The sequence below is a fragment of the Rattus norvegicus genome, chromosome 1, assembly GCF_021556685.1.
Source record: "Rattus norvegicus strain SHRSP/BbbUtx chromosome 1, alternate assembly SHRSP_T2T, whole genome shotgun sequence".
In the NCBI taxonomy this organism is placed as follows: domain Eukaryota; kingdom Metazoa; phylum Chordata; class Mammalia; order Rodentia; family Muridae; genus Rattus; species Rattus norvegicus.
This window is the reverse complement of record NC_141534.1, coordinates 222,470,590-222,490,960: the sequence shown is the minus strand read 5'-3', so window position 1 is coordinate 222,490,960 and position 20,371 is coordinate 222,470,590. Positions and strand designations below refer to the sequence as shown.

General features: G+C 39.0%; 1 protein-coding gene and 1 long non-coding RNA gene across 4 annotated transcripts; both read right to left on the bottom strand.

Moving 5' to 3' along the window:
- Window positions 1–2,084: 2,084 nt before the first annotated feature.
- Window positions 2,085–7,421, bottom strand: Or5b95l1 (olfactory receptor family 5 subfamily B member 95 like 1). Of its 3 annotated transcripts, XM_087591012.1 has the most exons (3): window positions 7,032–7,421; window positions 4,412–4,498; window positions 2,085–3,979 (listed from the first exon to the last, which is right to left on the bottom strand). In XM_087591012.1, the coding sequence occupies exons 2-3, from the start codon at window positions 4,456–4,458 to the stop codon at window positions 3,013–3,015; spliced, it is 1,014 nt and encodes a 337-aa protein (XP_087447138.1). In that variant the 5' UTR covers window positions 4,459–4,498; window positions 7,032–7,421; the 3' UTR covers window positions 2,085–3,012. The 3 variants fall into 3 exon arrangements, with proteins under 3 accessions (XP_087447138.1, XP_087447145.1, NP_001396075.1); XM_087591019.1 differs by lacking the exon at window positions 7,032–7,421 and having other exon boundaries at window positions 4,412–4,622; NM_001409146.1 differs by lacking the exons at window positions 4,412–4,498; window positions 7,032–7,421 and having other exon boundaries at window positions 3,013–4,005.
- An 8,508-nt stretch (window positions 7,422–15,929) lies between these two features.
- LOC147997062 (uncharacterized) lies at window positions 15,930–19,387 on the bottom strand. Its single transcript, XR_015653026.1, has 2 exons — window positions 18,272–19,387; window positions 15,930–18,179 (listed from the first exon to the last, which is right to left on the bottom strand). It is a non-coding gene; the product is annotated as an uncharacterized LOC147997062 (long non-coding RNA).
- Window positions 19,388–20,371: the final 984 nt, after the last annotated feature.

The following is a 20,371-nucleotide window of genomic DNA, read 5'->3' as shown; positions in this document are numbered from 1 at the left end:
CATTAATTTTTCCAAGCTCTTGGAGAGTGAGCTATTCTTTCATATACTAGACCTTAAAAACACCAAACCTCTGGTAACTTGTTGGGGGATCTGGTGGAAGGACTGGAGGAGAGGAGGGGGATTGCCAACCCATTAGAACAACAACATAAGCTGGCCTGACTACCCAGTTCTCCCAGAGTCTATACCACCAACCAAGGAGTGTACCTGGAGGGATCCATGGCTCCAGAAACAAAAGTAACAGAGGGTGGCCTTGCCTAGTAGCAATGGGAGAGAATACTCTCTGGGTCACAAGAAGGCTTCATACCCCAGCATAGGGGAATGCTGGAGTGGTGGCACCAGAGAGTGTGGGTGGGTAGGGCAGCCCTCTCATACAGGCAAAGGTTAGGGGGGAGGGCATGTAGAATGGTGGAGGGAATAACTGGGAAGTGGTACATCATTTGAGATGTAAACAAATGGAATGATTGATAAAAAACAAACAACAACAACAAAAATACACCAAACCTTACTTTTTGTGATAATGGGCAGCTATGTTTCCATCCAATGAGATATTTCTATTCTATAATTTGTTCCTCATTAAGATGCCAATAGACAACTATGGAATTTCTTTATTTGCTTAATAAAGATGAATGAATCAATCCATAAATAGGAAACTGTGACTTTCACATTTCTAAGTAACTAGAGGAGGAAATCACAAGTAGGAATGGGTAAATTCAATACACAGTTGAGTTAAAGACAGATATTAGCATGAGTTTGTGTTTAGATTAACAGGATCATGAGATACAGAAATAAGTATAGCTGTATGTATATACATATAAATATACATGGTAAATTAATTAGAGGCCTTTGCATGTATTCTCTTCATAAAAGTGTCTCTCGATAAAGAACATGTGACTGCAGTTCAGGAATGTTGAATGTTCAATAGCTATTTTTTTAGAGGCTTATGTCTTTTGTATATGTATATGAGTTACACACACACACACACACACACACACACACACACACACACTGTCACTATCTTCAGACACACCAGAAGAGGGCATCAGATCCTATTACACATGGTTGTGAGCCACCATGTGGTTGGCAGGAATTGAATTCAAGACCTATGAAAGAGCAGCCAGTGATCTTATCTACTAAGCCATCTATCCAGCCCTGATAGCTTTTCCTTATCTGCCAATGGTAGACAGAAATCATCTTGGATTCTCCTTTTAAAATTTAAAAAAATAAAATGAGATGATTCATTTCAAAAGGAACTTTTAGAAAAAAAATCCAAGCAGTCTACAAATGGAGTCTACCACTCCTGAGTGAGAATACAGATTAAAATGCAGCAATGCAAAAAAATCTATACCTTTTCAAATACACTACATATCTAGTATTAAATCTTACAAAATTTTATTCTATGTTTATCACTACTTTGTTAGTAGCCTAAACATTTTACTATATGTCTGGACTGAATGTCATTAGTTTCTTTATTCACTTATTAAATAAATATGGAGCTTCTGCAATGGGTCAAAATTGTATTCAGGTCCAAAGTAGTAGTGTGTAATTAAAACACATGAAGCTATTTCTCTTACTTATATTTATATTCCAGCTGAGATGCTGATGAGCACCGTGAAGACAAGGCAGAGTGGAGAGACAGTGTGAATGGGAAGGAAAGTGACTGCCTTATAGGGGACTCATGGAAATCTCTCAAGATGGTTAGCATCAGTTTAAGAAGAGAACTGAATGCAGTGAAGGAAATGTCAGTGCAGGGGAGCAGCAAGCTCAAGTACCCTGAAGTAGGGACATGCTTACAGTTGAGAAGAACATCAAGGGGATCAGTGTGAACTGGGTGAAGGGACAGACTGTGAGTGACAAGAGATGATGCAAATACATTGAGGAGAAATGGTCATCTGAGTACCCTGAAATGCTTGCAGAGATAATACACGAAGAACATGAATCTCCAGGACTCTTTTTAAGGAGGTCATTTAGGAGTAGTCACATGCAAATTGGATAGGTTTTTTTCATTCTATTTTCATGATACTTAGCACAATTTCTCTTCTGAATCATATAAAGGAAAAATTAAGCTTCTATAAAATGACCTGGACACAAAGAAATATCCATTCATTTAAGATACTTTATTTCTAAGCCTCTCAGTAAAATACACACAGAGTGTGAGCACATATTTAAACCTACATCTCTTTAAGCATTTGGAGTAGTACATCAATTGAAGAGAAATAAACATAAATTGGTATTCTATTACCCGAAAGTATGTTATTTGAATTATTTGTGGAAAATTAATGGTGGATTTGTGAAGGTGATCCAGTGAGTAAAACAAATATCATGCAAACATGAAGACCATAACTGTGTATTCTTAGAACCCTCATAAGTGTTGGAAGAGTATGAGGGTCCACCTCTAATCCAGAATTGGGGAGCTGGAAAAAAGGAATGACAAGAGGAAACTGAATAGCTAGACCAGCTGATGGTAGAGATCTTGGTTTTATTGAGAGATCCTTCCTCATCAAAATATTAAACAACCAGTCATCAAGAAAGATTTTTATGTTACCTGTAGTTATGTGTGTATAGTTACCATGTCACATGTGCATGTCTGTGCATGTGTACACATATACATGCATAGCATGGATTCATAAACCTTTGAAAGAGAATATTAGCAAAATGCCATTGTACCCTGTGTATGTTTCTACACCCAAATGTCAGTGTCCATGGAGCAGAAACTTCTTCTCATTGGTTTTTCTTTACCTCTTGTTTTATATATGTGCTACTACTGGTATGTAGAAAATGTTTGGAGAAATGGTAAATAAACAGTCTGATCCATGAATGTTTAGAGAAACATAGCCAACACACGCTAAACTTCACATCAGTCTAAAACAGATATTGCATTTTCATCACTATTTCCATTTTCCAAAAAGAAAGATTCTTCTACTTAACATCAGTGTGACCTGAAATCTCACAGGGTACCTAGGGGAGATGTGATAGGCATGGAGTTGCATTACAGTGCACTATACAAAGCTAGATTCAAAATCCTAAGGAGTATTTTGCTTTCTCTACAACTTTCTTGAATGCACTTTTCACCTCCTTGTTCCTCAGGCTGTAGACCACAGGGTTCAGCATGGGGATGACCATGGTGTAGAACACAGACACAGTTTTGTCAGTGTCCATGGAGTGGCTGGAGGTGGGTTGTAAGTACATGAAAATAACAGTCCCATAGAAAATGGAGACAGCAGTAAAGTGAGAAACACAGGTGGACATAGCCTTCTGGTATCCTGCAGTTGAGCGCATCTTGAAGATGGTGATGAAGATGAATGTGTAGGAGATCAAAATCAGGAGGAGTGCAGAACAGATAATGAAGCCTGCTCCATAAATGAGCACCATCTCACTAACATGTCTATCAGAGCAGGAGAGAGTCATGATGGCTGGAACATCACAGAAAAAGTGATGGACTGCATTGGACCCACAAAAGGAAAGCCTGAATGTATCCCCAGTGTGGATGGAGGAATTCAGAAAACCCCCAGCATAGCAGGCCATGGTGAGGCATATACATACAGTTGGAGTCATGGTGGTGGTATAATGCAGGGGTTTGCACACTGCTGCATAGCGATCATAAGCCATTGCAGCCAAAAGTAAATCTTCTGTGGTGACAAAGGCTGAAAATGAGAACATCTGGGCGATACAAGCATTGTAGGAGACAGCTATGTTTCCTACAAGAAGTCCAGCCAAAACTGTTGGAGAGACAGCTGAGGAGTAAAAGATGTCCACCAGGGACAGGTTAGCAAGGAAACAATACATGGGAGTGTGGAGTCGAGAGTCCCAGAGAATCAGCACAATCATACCTAAGTTTCCAATCACATTGGTGAAATAAATAAGGCTGATTATGATAAACAGAGGGGCACGCAGTTCTGGTGCATTGGTTAGTCCTAGGAGGATGAACTCTGTCATCTCTGTCCTGTTCTCCATTAATGTTATTTGGGAATCAGGATATGACCTGTGGGAAAAATAAAGAAAGAGAAGATATCTATTGTATAGAGATTGACAAGATATCGATATGCCTTTGTAGCACTATCAGGAATTATTTTATTGTAATAAAAATATAAATTTCAATGATTCTTAATGCATAGGGCCAGTGAGATGGTATACAGTCTCAAAGTATTGGTTTCAATCTCAACTAACTTGAGTTCAGTTCTCAGATTCCACAGTAAATGGAGGGAAGTAACACATGCACATTGTCCTTAGATATCCCCACAAATGCCATAGCATGCATCACACACACACACACACACACACACACACACACACACACCCATTAATTAGAGCAATAGCAATAATAGAAGTATAATTCCTAATGTTAATTGTTTGAGGCCAGATTTCAGTTTTGACCCCAGTTTGGCCTGAAACTTGTTGGGTAGACCAGGCTTACCTCAAACTCCTTAAATGGCTTTGCTTCTGTTCAGGGATTAAAGGCATGTTCCACCATATCCACCGACGACTGATTGTATATCAACTTCTGTAGGAATTCAATCAATTGAATGAAGCATTTTCAAAGCTCCCCACTTCAATATTTTGAAAATTTAATAATTTTCAAGGCTTGTTTTTTATGTATATGTATATGTCTACGTCTGTGTGTGGTTATGTGTGTTATGTGTTAGTGCTTGTGAATTTCAGTCTTCAGTTCCCCTGGAGCTGGAGGTATAGGTGATTGTGAACAACTTGATGTGGACACTGACAGCAGAATTCACGTTCTCTATAAGAGGAGTGTGTACTCTTTATGGCTGGGCTATTCCTTCAACACAATTTTGATATTTTAATGGATTATCCAATGTGTAGCTTCTAAAACTAATAACTCAGTGATTTTATCTTTTCCCATTCTCAAGCACTGGCACGCTTCTGTGCATGCAATGTACCAGAGACTGCCCTGTGGACATATTTACATATATTCTCCCTGATTTCTCAACACATTTAAAAAGTAAGTTCTTTTTCTTAGATAACAGAATGTCAGTGGATGAGTATTATAATTTTGTTGAAAAATACACTAATTTTCAAACCAAACTTTGGCCCCAGACAGAATGGTTATCAATAGTGTAAACTAAGCTTAGATCAAATTGCATTTCGTAGTTAGCCACTATCTTTGTTGTATCACCTCAGTCTTAGGCTTCTCTCTGCAATCTCAGTGAGAGACACATGCCCAACAGATTTAGTGAGATGACTGAAGCAGAAGGCGCTTCTATAAATGCAGCGATTATTCTAATGAAGGAGTCCAGGATACCAGGCAGCATCTAGTAGAGAACTTTGATTCTGGAGAGAATTGTATGGTAGTCTTACATTTTCAGCCTAAGATCCACTGTCCCTGGCTTAACTCTTTTAAGACAGATTTTCCACATTTAAAAAATAAAGGTGATAATGCGTTCAGTGTTGAGGTATTGCTGTGTAAATAAAGTGGATAAATCTATTTCCTAAGTGCACAAAATACTACATATAGCCAAGTTGCATGATTGCTAGCTATGTCATCATGGTCATGATCATGATCATGATCATCATCATCATCATCATCATCATCATGAGCGTCATTGTCATCAGGTATTAGAATAGAACTCTGTCCTTAAGACCTGAGAAAAGTTTGTGGCAACATGTAAGACATCTGGTGTGGATAAGTGTTGAAGTCTTTAAATCTCATTCCCCAAGTCTTTTTCTACACATGCATCCCTGTAGGTCTTTATGTGACACCCAGTTACTCATATTCTGTTCTTCTAATTGTTTATGTATTCCCTGTGAGCCATTCTTTTGTTTAAGCTCTTCTTGTGAATCTATATTCCAGCTTGAATTCATTCTTTCTTTTGCTTACGTCTGCCATGACTTGATTGGAACATAAGCATCATCAAAACTTGAAAGTTTGTAGATTGTGAGCTATATTTAAATTCATAAGCTGTGTTCATGAAAAATCTGTGTTTGTAGTTTCTGTTTGAATCTTTTCTAATGTAAACACAATACTTTATAATCCTTTCATTTGAATGTCAGTCTCTTAGAGGTCTATCTATCCTCTACCAGGGCTTCTTATTGTTCATCTCCTACCCCTTTTAGCAGCTTACCTAACAAGTCTAGCCCTGGAAAGCTACATGTAAGACTAACAGTGTAATTGCTTTCTGAATATATTAGGGTTTACAACATATAATAAGGAATTGGTATGAATGTGACCTGTGAGCATGTAAGTATGCTTGTATATGCATAAAACCTATGTGAGTATCCCTTGTTTGCCATGAAGGTAGTTGATTATTATGAAATTAAGTAATATTTCCACAGCTGTTGTAAAGTGACAAGATTTAATATGAAAGCTACTTTCATCCTAATTGCTTTTAATTATATGGATGGTCTATGAGTAAATGTCCATAGATAAGTGGGAAATAAAACTATACAACTAAGGGAAATTTCTCAAAGTTAAAATGGAGGTCCGTTCTTTTGCTTATTCATGTATAATCCTTTTAAATAAAATATGATCATTTTATGTTATTCTTTTATCTTCAATGTGAAGTTAGTACTGGAGAGATGGCTTAGTGTTTAAGAGCACTGAGCACTCTTCCAAATGATTTAAATGCAAATCCCAGCACTTCATTTCAGCTCATAGTCATTTATAATTCCAGTTCCAAGTTGGTCCAATGACTTTCCCGGCTTTGACTAGCACTGCTCACTGAGGTGCATCGATATTCATACAAGCAAACTACCCATATACATACAAATAAATAAAACTCCAAAAATAAGTCTCTCATGAAACAGATAACAAATAAAATCAAATAACACCTTCTGTAGCAGAACCTTATCTTTTTGTCTACTCTAGGATTCTTGGCAGGACATTGGTATATCCTAAGCACCATGAAGCTCTCAAGTGACAAATATTTATTTTTTGCAAGACAGATTTAACCCCACATTTTAGAAAAGGATTTAAGCACTTGAACTCTGTGCTTAAATGGCTCACAGTGTTTCTGTTAATGCTATTTTGAATTAGCTGTACTTTTCACTAAAAACAGATGGTGAATACAGAAACTTACCTTGCTCCTTGAACAAGGTGACAGTCAGTTCTGAATGGTGTGTCTGCAATGAGAAGTCCTTCCGTGGAGTAATAGCCAGGTATTATCAGAGGGACTCTCTGGCAGGGAGTCATTAAAAGGTGCTGAGATTTCTAATGCATCAAAATCAAACCAAAGCAACAAAAATGCCACAGGGAAAAAAAAACAGAAAAAGGACACTAAAATTGGCCATCTATGAGATTACCATGTATTCCTTACCTTTAGAAGGTATTCTTACTTCCTCCTTCCTTCTTTTTTTTTTTTTTCCGGAGCTGGGGACCGAACCCAGGGCCTTGCGCTTCCTAGGCAAGTGCTCTACCACTGAGCTAAATCCCCAACCTTCCTCCTTCCTTCTAAAGAAAAGATTATAACATTGCCTCACCTATGCAATCCACAGTTTTGTGTTTGTAGAGCATAATAGAGGAAAATACATAGAACACTTCCTATCCAGTCACTTTTCTGAGGTTCTTCAGTACCGCTTTTATCTTTGGTATTTTTTTCAACCATGTTTGTAGACTTCTAGGAAATTTCTAGAACAGAAGGTCAATGTGTATGCATGAATACCAACATTCAGATGACTGGATGATAGCTAAAGGTAAACAGTGTGCAGTCTGTCCTGGTCTTCTAAACTAATGTTGGACTTCAGAGAACAATGCATGCGAACCAGCTTGGCATTATTGAGTCTTTGAGCTCTCTGGGGATGTCCCCCATGAGGACATCTGTAGGTCCTTATTTCATGTTCCTAAGAAAGAAACAAGCTCCCAGTTGGTACCTAGCTAGAGGATTTAAGTGTTTCTATGTCTATATATGTTTGTATCATCTATTATTTTTCTTTTTTCCTAATTAATGTATAAATTATAAACAGCCTAAAAACTTTTTTAATATGAAGAGTATACAATTTGGTTAAAAGTCACCCAAACATGACTATCCTTACAAGTTTTCAAAGCTGTCATGCTCTTCTACCTGTTCAGTCTGGAAAACACGAAACTCTTTTTGTCCAAACAATTTAATCTTTGTTACAGTGGCTTTACCCACACCCTAGGCTATGTAACCATTGGGTCCAGTGCTTTCACTTAGAATGTTATATTTGAGGTCTGTTTATATTTTTCCTTATCAGGCATAGAATCTGTTCTGTAATAAAGATATACTTTATAATTCAAACTTTGCATATCATTTCTTCCATTCAGCACTTAAGAAACCTTTGTGTTATGCTGTGTGTATGTGTGTGTGTGTGTGTGTGTGTGTGTGTGTGTGTGTGTTTTTTTTATTAACTTGAGTATTTCTTATATACATTTCGAGTGTTATTCCCTTTCCCGGTTTCCGGGCAAACATCCCCCTCCCCCCTCCCCTTCCTTATGGGTGTTCCCCTCCCAACCCTCCCACCATTGCCGCCCTCCCCCCATAGACTAGTTCACTGGGGGTTCAGTCTTAGCAGGACCCAGGGCTTCCCCTTCCACTGGTGCTCTTACTAGGATATTCATTGCTACCTATGGGGTCAGAGTCCAGGGTCAGTCCACGTATAGTCTTTAGGTAGTGGCTTATTCCCTGGAAGCTCTGGTTGCTTGGCATTGTTGTACTTTTGGGGTCTCGAGCCCCTTCAAGCTCTTCCAGTTCTTTCTCTGATTCCTTCAATAGGGGACCTATTCTCAGTTCAGTGGTTTGCTGCTGGCATTCGCCTCTGTATTTGCTGTATTCTGGCTGTGTCTCTCAGGAGCGATCCACATCCGGCTCCTGTCGGTCTGCACTTCTTTGCTTCATCCATCTAGTCCAATTGGGTGGCTGTATATGTATGGGCCAAATGTGGGGCAGGCTCTGAATGGGTGTTCCTTCAGTCTCTGTTTTAATCTTTGCGTCTCCCTTCCCTGCCAAGGGTATTCTTTTTCCTCATTTAAAGAAGGAGTGAAGCATTCACATTTTGATCATCCGTCTTGAGTTTCGTTTGTTCTAGGGATCTAGGGTAATTCAAGCATTTGGGCTAATAGCCACTTATCAATGAGTGCATACCATGTATGTCTTTCTGTGATTGGGTTAGTTCACTCAGGATGATATTTTCCAGTTCCAACCATTTGCCTACGAATTTCATAAACTCGTTGTTTTTGATAGCTGAGTAGTATTCCATTGTGTAGATGTACCACATTTTCTGTATCCATTCCTCTGTTGAAGGGCATCTGGGTTCTTTCCATTTTCTGGCTATTATAAATAAGGCTGCGATGAACATAGTGGAGCACGTGTCTCTTTTATATGTTGAGGCATCTTTTGGGTATATGCCCAAGAGAGGTATAGCTGGATCCTCAGGCAGTTCAATGTCCAATTTTCTGAGGAACCTCCAGACTGATTTCCAGAATGGTTTTACCAGTCTGCAAATCCCACCAACAATGGAGGAGTGTTCCTCTTTCTCCACAACCTCGCCAGCATCTGCTGTCACCTGAGTTTTTGATCTTAGCCAATCGCACTGGTGTGAGGTGAAATCTCAGGGTTGTTTTGATTTGCATTTCCCTTATGACTAAAGATGTTGAACATTTCTTTAGGTGTTTCTCAGCCATTCGGTATTCCTCAGCTGTGAATTCTTTGTTTAGCTCTGAACCCCATTTTTTAATAGGGTTATTTGTTTCCCTGCGGTCTAACTTCTTGAGTTCTTTGTATATTTTGGATATAAGGCCTCTATCTGTTGTAGGGTTGGTAAAGATCTTTTCCCAATCTGTTGGTTGCCGTTTTGTCCTAACCACAGTGTCCTTTGCCTTACAGAAGCTTTGCAGTTTTATGAGATCCCATTTGTCAATTCTTGATCTTAGAGCATAAGCCATTGGTGTTTTGTTCAGGAAATTTTTTCCAGTGCCCATGTGTTCCAGATGCTTCCCTAGTTTTTCTTCTATTAGTTTGAGTGTGTCTGGTTTGATGTGGAGGTCCTTGATCCACTTCGACTTAAGCTTTGTACAGGGTGATAAGCATGGATCGATCTGCATTCTTCTACATGTTGCCCTCCAGTTGAACCAGCACCATTTGCTGAAAATGCTATCTTTTTTCCATTGGATGGTTTTGGCTCCTTTGTCAAAAATCAAGTGACCATAGGTGTGTGGGTTCATTTCTGGGTCTTCAATTCTATTCCATTGGTCTATCTGTCTGTCTCTGTACCAATACCATGCAGTTTTTATCACTATTGCTCTGTAATACTGCTTGAGTTCAGGGATAGTGATTCCCCCTGAAGTCCTTTTATTGTTGAGGATAGCTTTAGCTATCCTGGGTTTTTTGTTATTCCAGATGAATTTGCAAATTGTTCTGTCTAACTCTTTGAAGAATTGGATTGGTATTTTGATGGGGATTGCATTGAATCTGTAGATTGCTTTTGGTAAAATGGCCATTTTTACTATATTAATCCTGCCAATCCATGAGCATGGGAGATCTTTCCATCTTCTGAGGTCTTCTTCAATTTCTTTCTTCAGTGTCTTGAAGTTCTTATTGTACAGATCTTTTACTTGCTTGGTTAAAGTCACACCGAGGTACTTTATATTATTTGGGTCTATTATGAAGGGTGTCGTTTCCCTAATTTCTTTCTCGGCTTGTTTCTCTTTTGTATAGAGGAAGGCAACTGATTTATTTGAGTTAATTTTATACCCAGCGTGTGTGTGTATTTTAAATCACAATCTCTCTATAGCCCAGACCATTCTTGCCCTTTTCTACACTTGAACTATAGATATGCACCAACTTTCTTACCTGTTTCCTGTCAGCTGATTAAAAATGAATCTAGCCTGATTTTACATTTTTTTTGAATGAAAGCAGACACTACCTAGGAAACCCTTCCTTTTTCATTTTCGAAGCCAGCATTTCCTGATACCAACTCCAGTTAAAAATATCAGAGAAATTAGATTAAATATCTCCCTTTAATATGCATTTAGCAGTGAAAAATATAAAAAGAAATTCATTAGTGCTTAAACATACTTTCTGCGTTAGTTTGAATGATAGTGGTCCCTATAGGCTGTTTTATTTTAATGCTAAGTCACCATGTAGTGAAACTGTTTGGAAGGATTGGAGATATGGCCTAGTTGGAGAAGGTGTGTCACTGGGTGTGGTCTTTGAGGTTTCAAAAGTCCAACTTTTCAGCTACTGCTTCAGCATCATGTCTGTCTGCTTCTTACCATAATGGTCAAAGACTAAACATATAAAATTATAAGTCTCCAGTTAAACACTTTCTTTTATGAGAATTGCCTTGGTTGTGATGTCTCTTCACAGCAATAAAACAGTAACTAAGACTGTTACAGACCACTAATTTTTGTTCCAAGGAATGTAAATGTACAGTAATATATAAAAGTCAGCCATGTAACAATATAAATTGATAGAACACAGAGAAAAGAAATACAATAAACGTATTAAGGAATGATTGATATAGCTATGTAAATATTTTCTTTTAAGATAAAGTTGGTCAGACAGCTCGTGAAAAAAGTAAATTTCACAAATTATAAAAACACTTATTAAATCTCATACTTAATATTACTCCAAGAGAGACCTTGGGTCCACTACAAGTGCAGCATGTGCTATTACCCACTGATCCATCTCCCTAGCTCCGTTTGGAAAATTTAATGGGTTATCCAGTATGACGCTCATGAAACTAGTAAGGGGGAAAGGAAAGCAGCCTGTTGTGTGAATTTACCCACAAGATAAGCACCCTTGTTCTCATCTGTTCTGCTCAAACTGTTCCAGAAGCATCTATCCAGAGCAAACCATTAAAAAAATCAATTAAAAGATGCAATTAAGAAGGACAAAATGAAATTAAAGCTACTCTTAGATGACTTGATATTTTTCCTTGTTTTTTTTTTAATTGTTTGAGAAGGTCGTGTCCTGTGTTTTCATCAAATCCATTCCATTCCTCTACCTCTGATTCCTCTCCTATCTCCTCCAACACTTTCCCTTTCCCCTCTCAACACCATGTGCTAGTTTTTTGTTTTGTTTTGTTTTTGTTTTCTGCCTTGCTTTAGTTTTTTTGTTTTGTTTTTGTATTTCCCCCTGAGTCCACTTAGTGCTGCCTATACACTTATGTGTGCATGAGTGCAGAACCACCTACTGGAGCATGGGTAGCTTTTCGGGGCCACTTCCCTGAAGATAACTGACTTTCCTTTTTCCATCAGCAGCTATTAGTTACCAAAAGCTCCTCAGCTCTTTTCCCATCAGGGCTGACACTCTGTGCACGTCATGTGTATGCAGGCGCAAATGCTGTTAGTTCCTTTATGCAATGGTGCTGGTATGTTCAGGAAATGCAGTTTTCTTGCAAACATCAATGACCTCTGGTTCTTTAACCCTTCTTAAGCAATGCTCCCTGAGCCTTAGGTAAAGAACTGTGATGTAGATGCTACATAGTTCCATAGATCCATAAATGCTCAATGGTTTCTTTTTTAAATAATTTTATTTTCTTGCATATTTTATGTATTTATATTTCAAATGTTACCCCTTTCCCCCCTCTCCCATACCTCTGCCCCCTTCCCCCTGCTTCTATGAGGATGCTCCTATTCCTACCCACCCACTCCAACCTCAAGGCCCTGGCATTACCCTACATTGGGGAAATGAGCCTTCACAGGACCAAGGGCTTTCCTTCCATTGATGCTGCACAATGCCATCCTATGCAACATATGTGGCTGAAGTCATAGGTCCCTCCATGTATACTCATTGGTTGGTGGTTTAGACCCTGGAAGCTCTGATAGGGTTTGGTTGTTGATATTGTTGTTCTTCCTGTGGTGTTGCAAACCTCTTCAGCTCCTTCAGTCTTTTCTCTAACTCCTCCATTGGGGTCCCCTTGTTCAGTCCAATGGTTAGCTACAACCATCCTCATCTGTGGGTTCTAGCAGAGCCTCTCAGGAGACACATATATCTGAATCCTGCCAGCAAGCACTTCTTTGAATTAGCAATACTGACTGGGTTTGGTGACAGCATATGGGATGGTTTCCCCAGGTGGTACAGTCTATGGATGACCTTTTCTTCAGTCTCAGCTCTACTCTTTGTCCCTGTATTTCTTCCAGTGAGTATTTTCTTCTTCCTTTTAGGAAGGAATTAAGCATCCACATTTTTGTCTTCCTTCTTGGGCTTCATATGATCTGCAATTTTTTCTTAGATATTCCAAGCTTTTGGACTAATATCCAGTTATCAGTGAGTGCATACCATTTGAGTACTTTCGTGACTGAGTTACCTCACTCAGGATGTTGGAACATCTTTTAGTTATACGACAAGGAGTTACCACTGGGTCCTCTGGTAGTACTATGTCCAATTTTTCTGAGGAACCACCAGACTGATTTCCAGAGTGGTTGTAGCAGCTTGCAATTCCACCAACAACGAAGAAGTGTTCCTCTTCCTCCACATCTTGCCCAGCATCTACTGTTACCTGAGTTTTTCATCTTAGCCATCTGACTGGTATGAAGTGGTATTTTGGTGTTTCTTTGATTTGCATTTCCCTGATGACTAAAGATGTTGAACATTTCTTTAGGTGCTTCTCCACCATGTAATATTCCTCAATTGAGAATTTTTTATTTAGCTCCTTACCCCAATTTTTAATAGGATTATTTGATTCTCTGGAGTCTAACTTCTTGAGTTTTTGTATGTATTAGATGTTAACCCTCTACCAGATGTAGGATTGGTAATAAACCTTTTCCTAATCTGTTGGTTGCCATTTTCTCCTAATGACAGTGTCCTTTGCCTTACAGAAGCTTTGCGATTTTATGATGTCCCATTTGTCAATTCTTGATCTTAGAGCATAAGTCATTGGTGTTCTGTTCAAAAATTTTTCCCTGTGCCTGTGTGTTTGAGGCTCTTCCCCACCTTTTCTATTAGTTTCAGTGTATCTAGTTTTATGTGGAGGTCCTTGGTCCACTTGGACTTGAGCTTTGTACAAGGTGATAAGACTGGGTCAATTTGCATTCTTCTACATGCTGACCTCCAGTTGAACCAGCACCATTTGTTGGAAATGTTGTCGTTTTTTTTTTTTTTCATTGTATGGTTTTAGCTTCTTTGTCAAAGATCGATTGACAATAGGTATGTGGTTCATGTAGAAGAATGCAAATCAATTCAATCTTATCACCATGTACAAAGCTCAAGTATGAGTAGATCAAGGACTTCCACAGAAAACCAGATATGCTGAAACTAATAGTAGAGCAAGTCAGAGAGAGCCTCAAACATATGGGCACAGGGAAACATTTCCTGAACAGAACACCAGTGGCTTATGCTCTAAGATCAACAATAGACAAATGGAACCTCATAAAATTACAAGGCTTCTATAAGGCAAAAGACACTGTCAATAGAACAAAATGGCAACCAGCAGATTTGGAACAGGTCTTTACCAATCCTATATCCAATAGAGAGCTAATATCCAACATATACACTTAACTTAAGAAACTAGACTCCAGAGATTCAAGAATTCCTATTAAAATGGGGTACAGAGCTAAACAAAGAATTCTCAACTGAGGAATATTGAATGGAAGTGAAGCACTTAAAGTAATGTTCAATATCCTTAGTCATCATGGAAATACAAATCAAAACAACCCTGAGATATCACCTCACACCAGTCAGAATGGCCAAGATCAGAAATTCAGGTGATAGTAGATGCTGGGGAGGATGTGGCAAAAGAAGAACACTCCTACATTGTTGGGTGGGATTGCAAACTGGTACAATCACTGTGGAAATCATTCTGGAGGTTCCTCAGATAATTGGAAGTAGTGCTAACTGAGGACCCAAATATACCACTCCTAGTCATATACCCAAAAGATGTTCCAAAATACAACAAAGACACATGTTCCACTGTGTTCATAGCAGCCTTATTTATAATAGCCCAATTCTGGAAAGAACCTAGATGTCCTTCAACAGAAGAGTGGATACAGAAAATGTGGTACCTTAACACACTGGAGTACTATTCAGCTATTAAAACAATGATTCCATGAAATTTTTAGGCAAATGGATAGAAGTAGAAAATATCCTGAATGAGGTAACCCAATCACAGAAAAACACATATGGTATGTAATCACTGATAAATGTTTATGAACCCAAAAGTTTGGAATAACCAAGATACAATTTACAGACCTAATGAAGACCAAGAAGAAGTAAGACCAAAGTATGGATGCTTCAGTCCTCCTTAGAAGAGGGAACAAAACATTCACAGGAGGAAATATGGAGACATATTTTGGAGCAGAGACATGAGGAAAGACCATCCAGAGACTGTCCCACCTGGGGATCCATCTCATATACAGTCACCAAACCAGACACTATTTTGGATGCCAAAAAGTGCATCTTGACAGGAGCCTGACAAATGCAGAGGAGGATGTTCACAGCCAACCATTGGATCGAGAATGGATTGCCAGTGGAGGAGATAGGAAAAGACTAAAGGAGCTGAAGGGGTTTGCCACAGCTTAGGAAGAACAACAATATCAACCAACCAGATATCCCAGAGCTCCCAGGTTCTAAACCACCAACCGAAGAGTATACATACATGGAGGGACCCATAGCTCCAGCTGAATATGTAGCAAAGGATGGTGTTGTAGGGCATCAAAGGGAGGAGAGGTCCTTGGTCCTGTGAAGGCTTGATGCCCCAGTGTAGGGGAGTGCCAGGTCAGGGAGGCAGTAGAGAGTTGGTAGGTGGGTGGGGGAGTACTCTTATAGAAGCAGGGAGTTGGGGGTATGGGATATGGGGTTCCTGCTAGAGAAACAGGAAAAGGGATACCATTTGAAACGTAAATAAAGAAAATATCCAATAAAAGAAGAAAAGAAAAAGATATTTTAAGTAAAATTTTAGAAATGAAACTATTTAAGACCCTCCAAATCACCTTTTTCCTTCTGTGCACATTAAATACTCAAAAAAGCTTAAGCTATTCCATTTAAAGCATTAACAAACTATTCCCAGTAGCCTACACATTTATTCAGCAAGTAGAGACAAAGCCAGGTGAATCTCCATCAGTTCAATGACAACCTATATCATGACTTCTAAGATAACTGGGCTTCCCAATAAGACCTTGTATAAAACAAAACAAAACAAAACAAAACAAAACAAAACAAAAAACAAAAACAAAAATACAAACAAAACCAAAGAAAATAAAACAGGCAAAGCTACTCAAATATTCAACAATATATGTAGCCAAGCATTTATAAGACATATGCTTGAAAACCATAAAATGCTGACATAAAATATTTTAATAAATGTAAATGCATCCTTTGTTCATGAATTGGAAAACTCAGCACTGCTAAGGAATTCCACAAGGAATTCCATTGTGATCATGAACCAGTCATCAAAATGACAGTGCCCAGCCTAGAGAAACAAACTATAAACAGGTATAAAAATGTATGTTGAATTGCATTGAGAACTTACTAGTCCTAATCATTTTGAAATGAAAATATAATAGGCTGTCCCACACTTCCCAGTCTTATAAACTGTTATGAAGCTTAAGTATTCATGATGGTTTAAATTTAGACTACAAACAAAGAAATGGACAATTGAACAGAACAATCTAAAAATACGAACCCATGAACTATAGGTTACTTAATTTCCTATCTTTACACTCTAATTTGCATATTATACAAAGATAGCAAAAATAAAAATGAAAAGAATAAATCTAATTAAGGGTAGACTTGTATTCATAGTATTTTAATATTAAAACAGCCTGGAGGCAAAGTCTTACTGAAGTACTTGTAGAGAAAATGTAAGAATTTGAGTTTAGTTTCCAGCCTCACCACAAACAAAAATCCATACTATGGTGCTCCACATTCATTATTCCAGCACAGAGGAGGTAGAATCTGGTGCAACCCTGTATCACCCTAGCATAATCAGCAAGTTCTAGGCCAGTGAATAACCTTGCCTCAAAACCAATGTAAATAGTAGAGTGAGGAACAACATTCAAGGTTGAACTCTGACCCTTGTCCATGTATGCTTGTATAACAGCAAACACATGTTTGCAGACAAATACATAAATATACTCACAAAAATAGTCAAATGAAGTATAAAGCGTAAATGTCAATATACCAATAAATGTGACACTATTAGTCACCTTATTAGTTGAATGTTTACATTATTCTAATGACTAACACAATCCTACATCTTGAAATAATGTATAGCATAATTAACAAGGATTGCTATTTGTTGTAAAATTTAAATGTTTCTTTTAACTTGTCTACTCTTATTTATTTTGTTTTATTTTGAGATTATAATACAATCACAGTCATTCTCCCTTCCCTTTCCTCCCTCCAAATCCTCCCATAAACCTCTCCTTGCTCTCTTGCAAATTCATGACTTCTCTTCTCATTAATTGTTGTTTGGGGTATGTGTATACGTAAACATATATTCTTAAATACAACCTGCTCAGTCTGTAAAATGTTACTTGTACTTATGTTTTCAAGGTTGGCCATTTGGTGTGGGATAACCAACGAGTGTTCTCTTCCCTGGGCATGAATATTTCTCCTACTCTCAGCATTCCTTAGTTGTCTGTAGTTCTTTGTACAGGATTGGGCTTTGTGGTGTCTACTTGGGCATATTTATTAGTATTGTCCTTGTTCAGCTAGTGTTTAGACAGTCGTTAGTGAGGTATTATGGATGAAGCTTCTGACATTACTAGGAGACACAAACTCACAATAAATTCCCTGGTCCTCCGAATCTTACGATCTTTCAACCCCTCTTCTGCAATGTTCCCTGAGCCTTTAAGTATGAGAGTTGTTTTCTAGCTTCGTCCACTGGAACTGAGATCCACAACTCTGTATTTTAATTGGTTGTTATTTTCTGTAATGATATCATCTTCCAAAAAGAAGTCTTTTTGATAAGGCATGAGAAAAAAATACAAAATTGCTACTAAATTAATTTTGTGTTGGCCAGCTACTGCTGGTCCTAAGGCTTAAGAGTGGTTTATTTACCCAGTGAGAGTTCATCAATTAGAAAAAATGAATTTTTCATTCATGAGTGGTTATCAATTGAAGATAGCTTCTTGGCTAGGGATGTGGGTATGTGTCCACTTCTACTCTCAACAAAGTTATCATAACAGCCAAACCTTGTGCAGGACCTGTGTTTGCTGCCTCAGTCTCTGTGTTCACATGAGCTTCAATCACAATGATTTAGAGGACCTCGTTTTCAGACCCTCTGGCTCTAGCACTCTGCCTTCTCTTCCACAAGTTCTATGAGCCCTGAGAGGAGAAAATTGATGATATCTTGTTTAGGATATTTCCAGGTCTCTTACTCTGCACAAAATTTAGCCATGGCTCTCTGTATTTCTTACCATCACTGTAGCAGGGGTCTTCCACGATGATTGCTGAGTAAGAGATTGATCTATGAGAATAGTAGAATGTGGTTAAGAATCTTTTTATGGCTAGATTCCTTTACCAGAACAATAGTATCCCTAGGTCCCTGGGTCTCAGGATCTTGGCTGAGTAAAATTGTCAAGTATGAGTTCTACCTCTGGAAGTGAATTTTAAATACAATTAGATATTCACTAGTCCTACAAGCTCTGTGCCATTATTGTATGAGTACATCTTACATGCAGGTCACCACTGTAGATCAAAGTTCAAAGGTTTGTGGCTGGGTTGGTGTTTATCTTTCTCCTTTGGTAGCATGCCAAGTACTTTCCAGTCCTCCTAGTCAGTAAGAATGAAGACTCTAAGTTGGCAACACCTTGGCTTCTCCAAGTTCAATGTGTTATATAGGTGTTGGCTTCAGCAATGTTGATCTTACCATCAATTTGTGGAGAGCTGCCAATATCATTGGCAACATGAGTTGTTGGGGGTTCCTATGGGGCCTCTTTGGTGAACAACTCAATTAGATGTAGCCCATTCATGAAACTGGTAGCTGCATTTGGTGACAAGAGATGTCGACTTGGGGCTTTATCTCCCCTGATATTTCATTATTTCCTTTAGCTCATATCCATATATGCATATAGTTTAGGTTGCTTCTATTGTATTAGGTTTCCATACAACCCTTAAAATGCCCTTAGTTTTAGCCGTCCCTCCCCATATTCTCTTGCTCCTCCCCCTCTTTCTCTTTGCTTTGACCCTCCTGTTCCAGTATCCTACTATCTATCCATAATTATACATTCAATTTACCTTCCTAGAGTAAGCCAATCTTTCTCTGATGCCCTTAATGTATGCCTAACTTTTCTCCTTAGAGATCTTCTGGGCACATTGGCCATGGAACCAGGTAGGCAAATTTCACTCTCCTTTCCATAGTACAATTCCAATTCACCAGTCTCATCACCTGCCATATAGCACATCACCCTCAGGGACCCATTCCTTCTTTCCCTTTATTCCCTAAGGATTCCATAGTTCTTCATGGCCAACTCAACTTTTCTCCCCCTAGTGGACCATCTCAGCCTACACCCTGCTTAACCCATCCCCATTCCTGCATGTCAGCTTCCAATACAGAAAGACAAGTTCTACCTGGGACCCCAGTGATCACACTTGGAAGGAAATCAAGAGCAGCCTTACCAAAATACCCACAGCCATCACATGGTCCTAAGATCCAGATAGGGCAACAGAAACTGAAGACCACATCCCTAGTTCAGGTTCCAACCAGAGGGGAATATAGAGACTGAAGTGGCCACCTAGTGGTCAGGCAGGATTTCCAGAGCAGAGAGGGAGACATCATTAATCCACCCATAAAACCTTCAACCCAAAATTTGTCTTGTCTATGCAAGAAAGAAAAACAAGCTATGCAGGGATAAAGTTAGAGTAGATACTGAGGGAACAGTCAACCAATGACTGCCCCAACTTGAGACCCATCCCATGTGAGAGAGCTAACCTCAGATACCATAAATCATACTCTGCTATGCTTGCAGACGGGCATCTAACATATTGTCTCCTGCGAGGTTTCATCTATCAGTGGATGGAGGCAGATACAGGGACCCACAGTCAAACATCAAGAGGAACTCAGTCTCATGGAAGAATGGGGATAGAATTGAGCAAGCTGGAAGGGTCAAGGATACCACAAGAAGATTCACAGAGTCAACCAACCTGGGTCCAGAGAGCTCAAGGACTCACAGAGCCTGAGCCACCCACCAGGAAGCATTCAGATGCTGGACCTATACCCCCTATACATGTGTAGCAGATGTGCAGCTTAGTCTTAATGTGGGTCGCCTAACAAATGGAGAGGACCTTGGTCTCTGTTCTCTGTCATTGGATCTCTTTCCCCTACCTGGACTGCATGATTGGAATTCAGTGAGAGAGGATGTGCCTAGTCTTACTGGGACTAGATCTCCCAGGGTGGGGTAGCACACAAGGGTTCTCTCCCTTCTCTAAGGGGAAGGGAAGGGGTCAATACAAGGAGGAATTCGTAAGGGTGGAACTGTGAGGAGGTGGAAGGGGGCTGTGATTGGGATGTAAAGTGA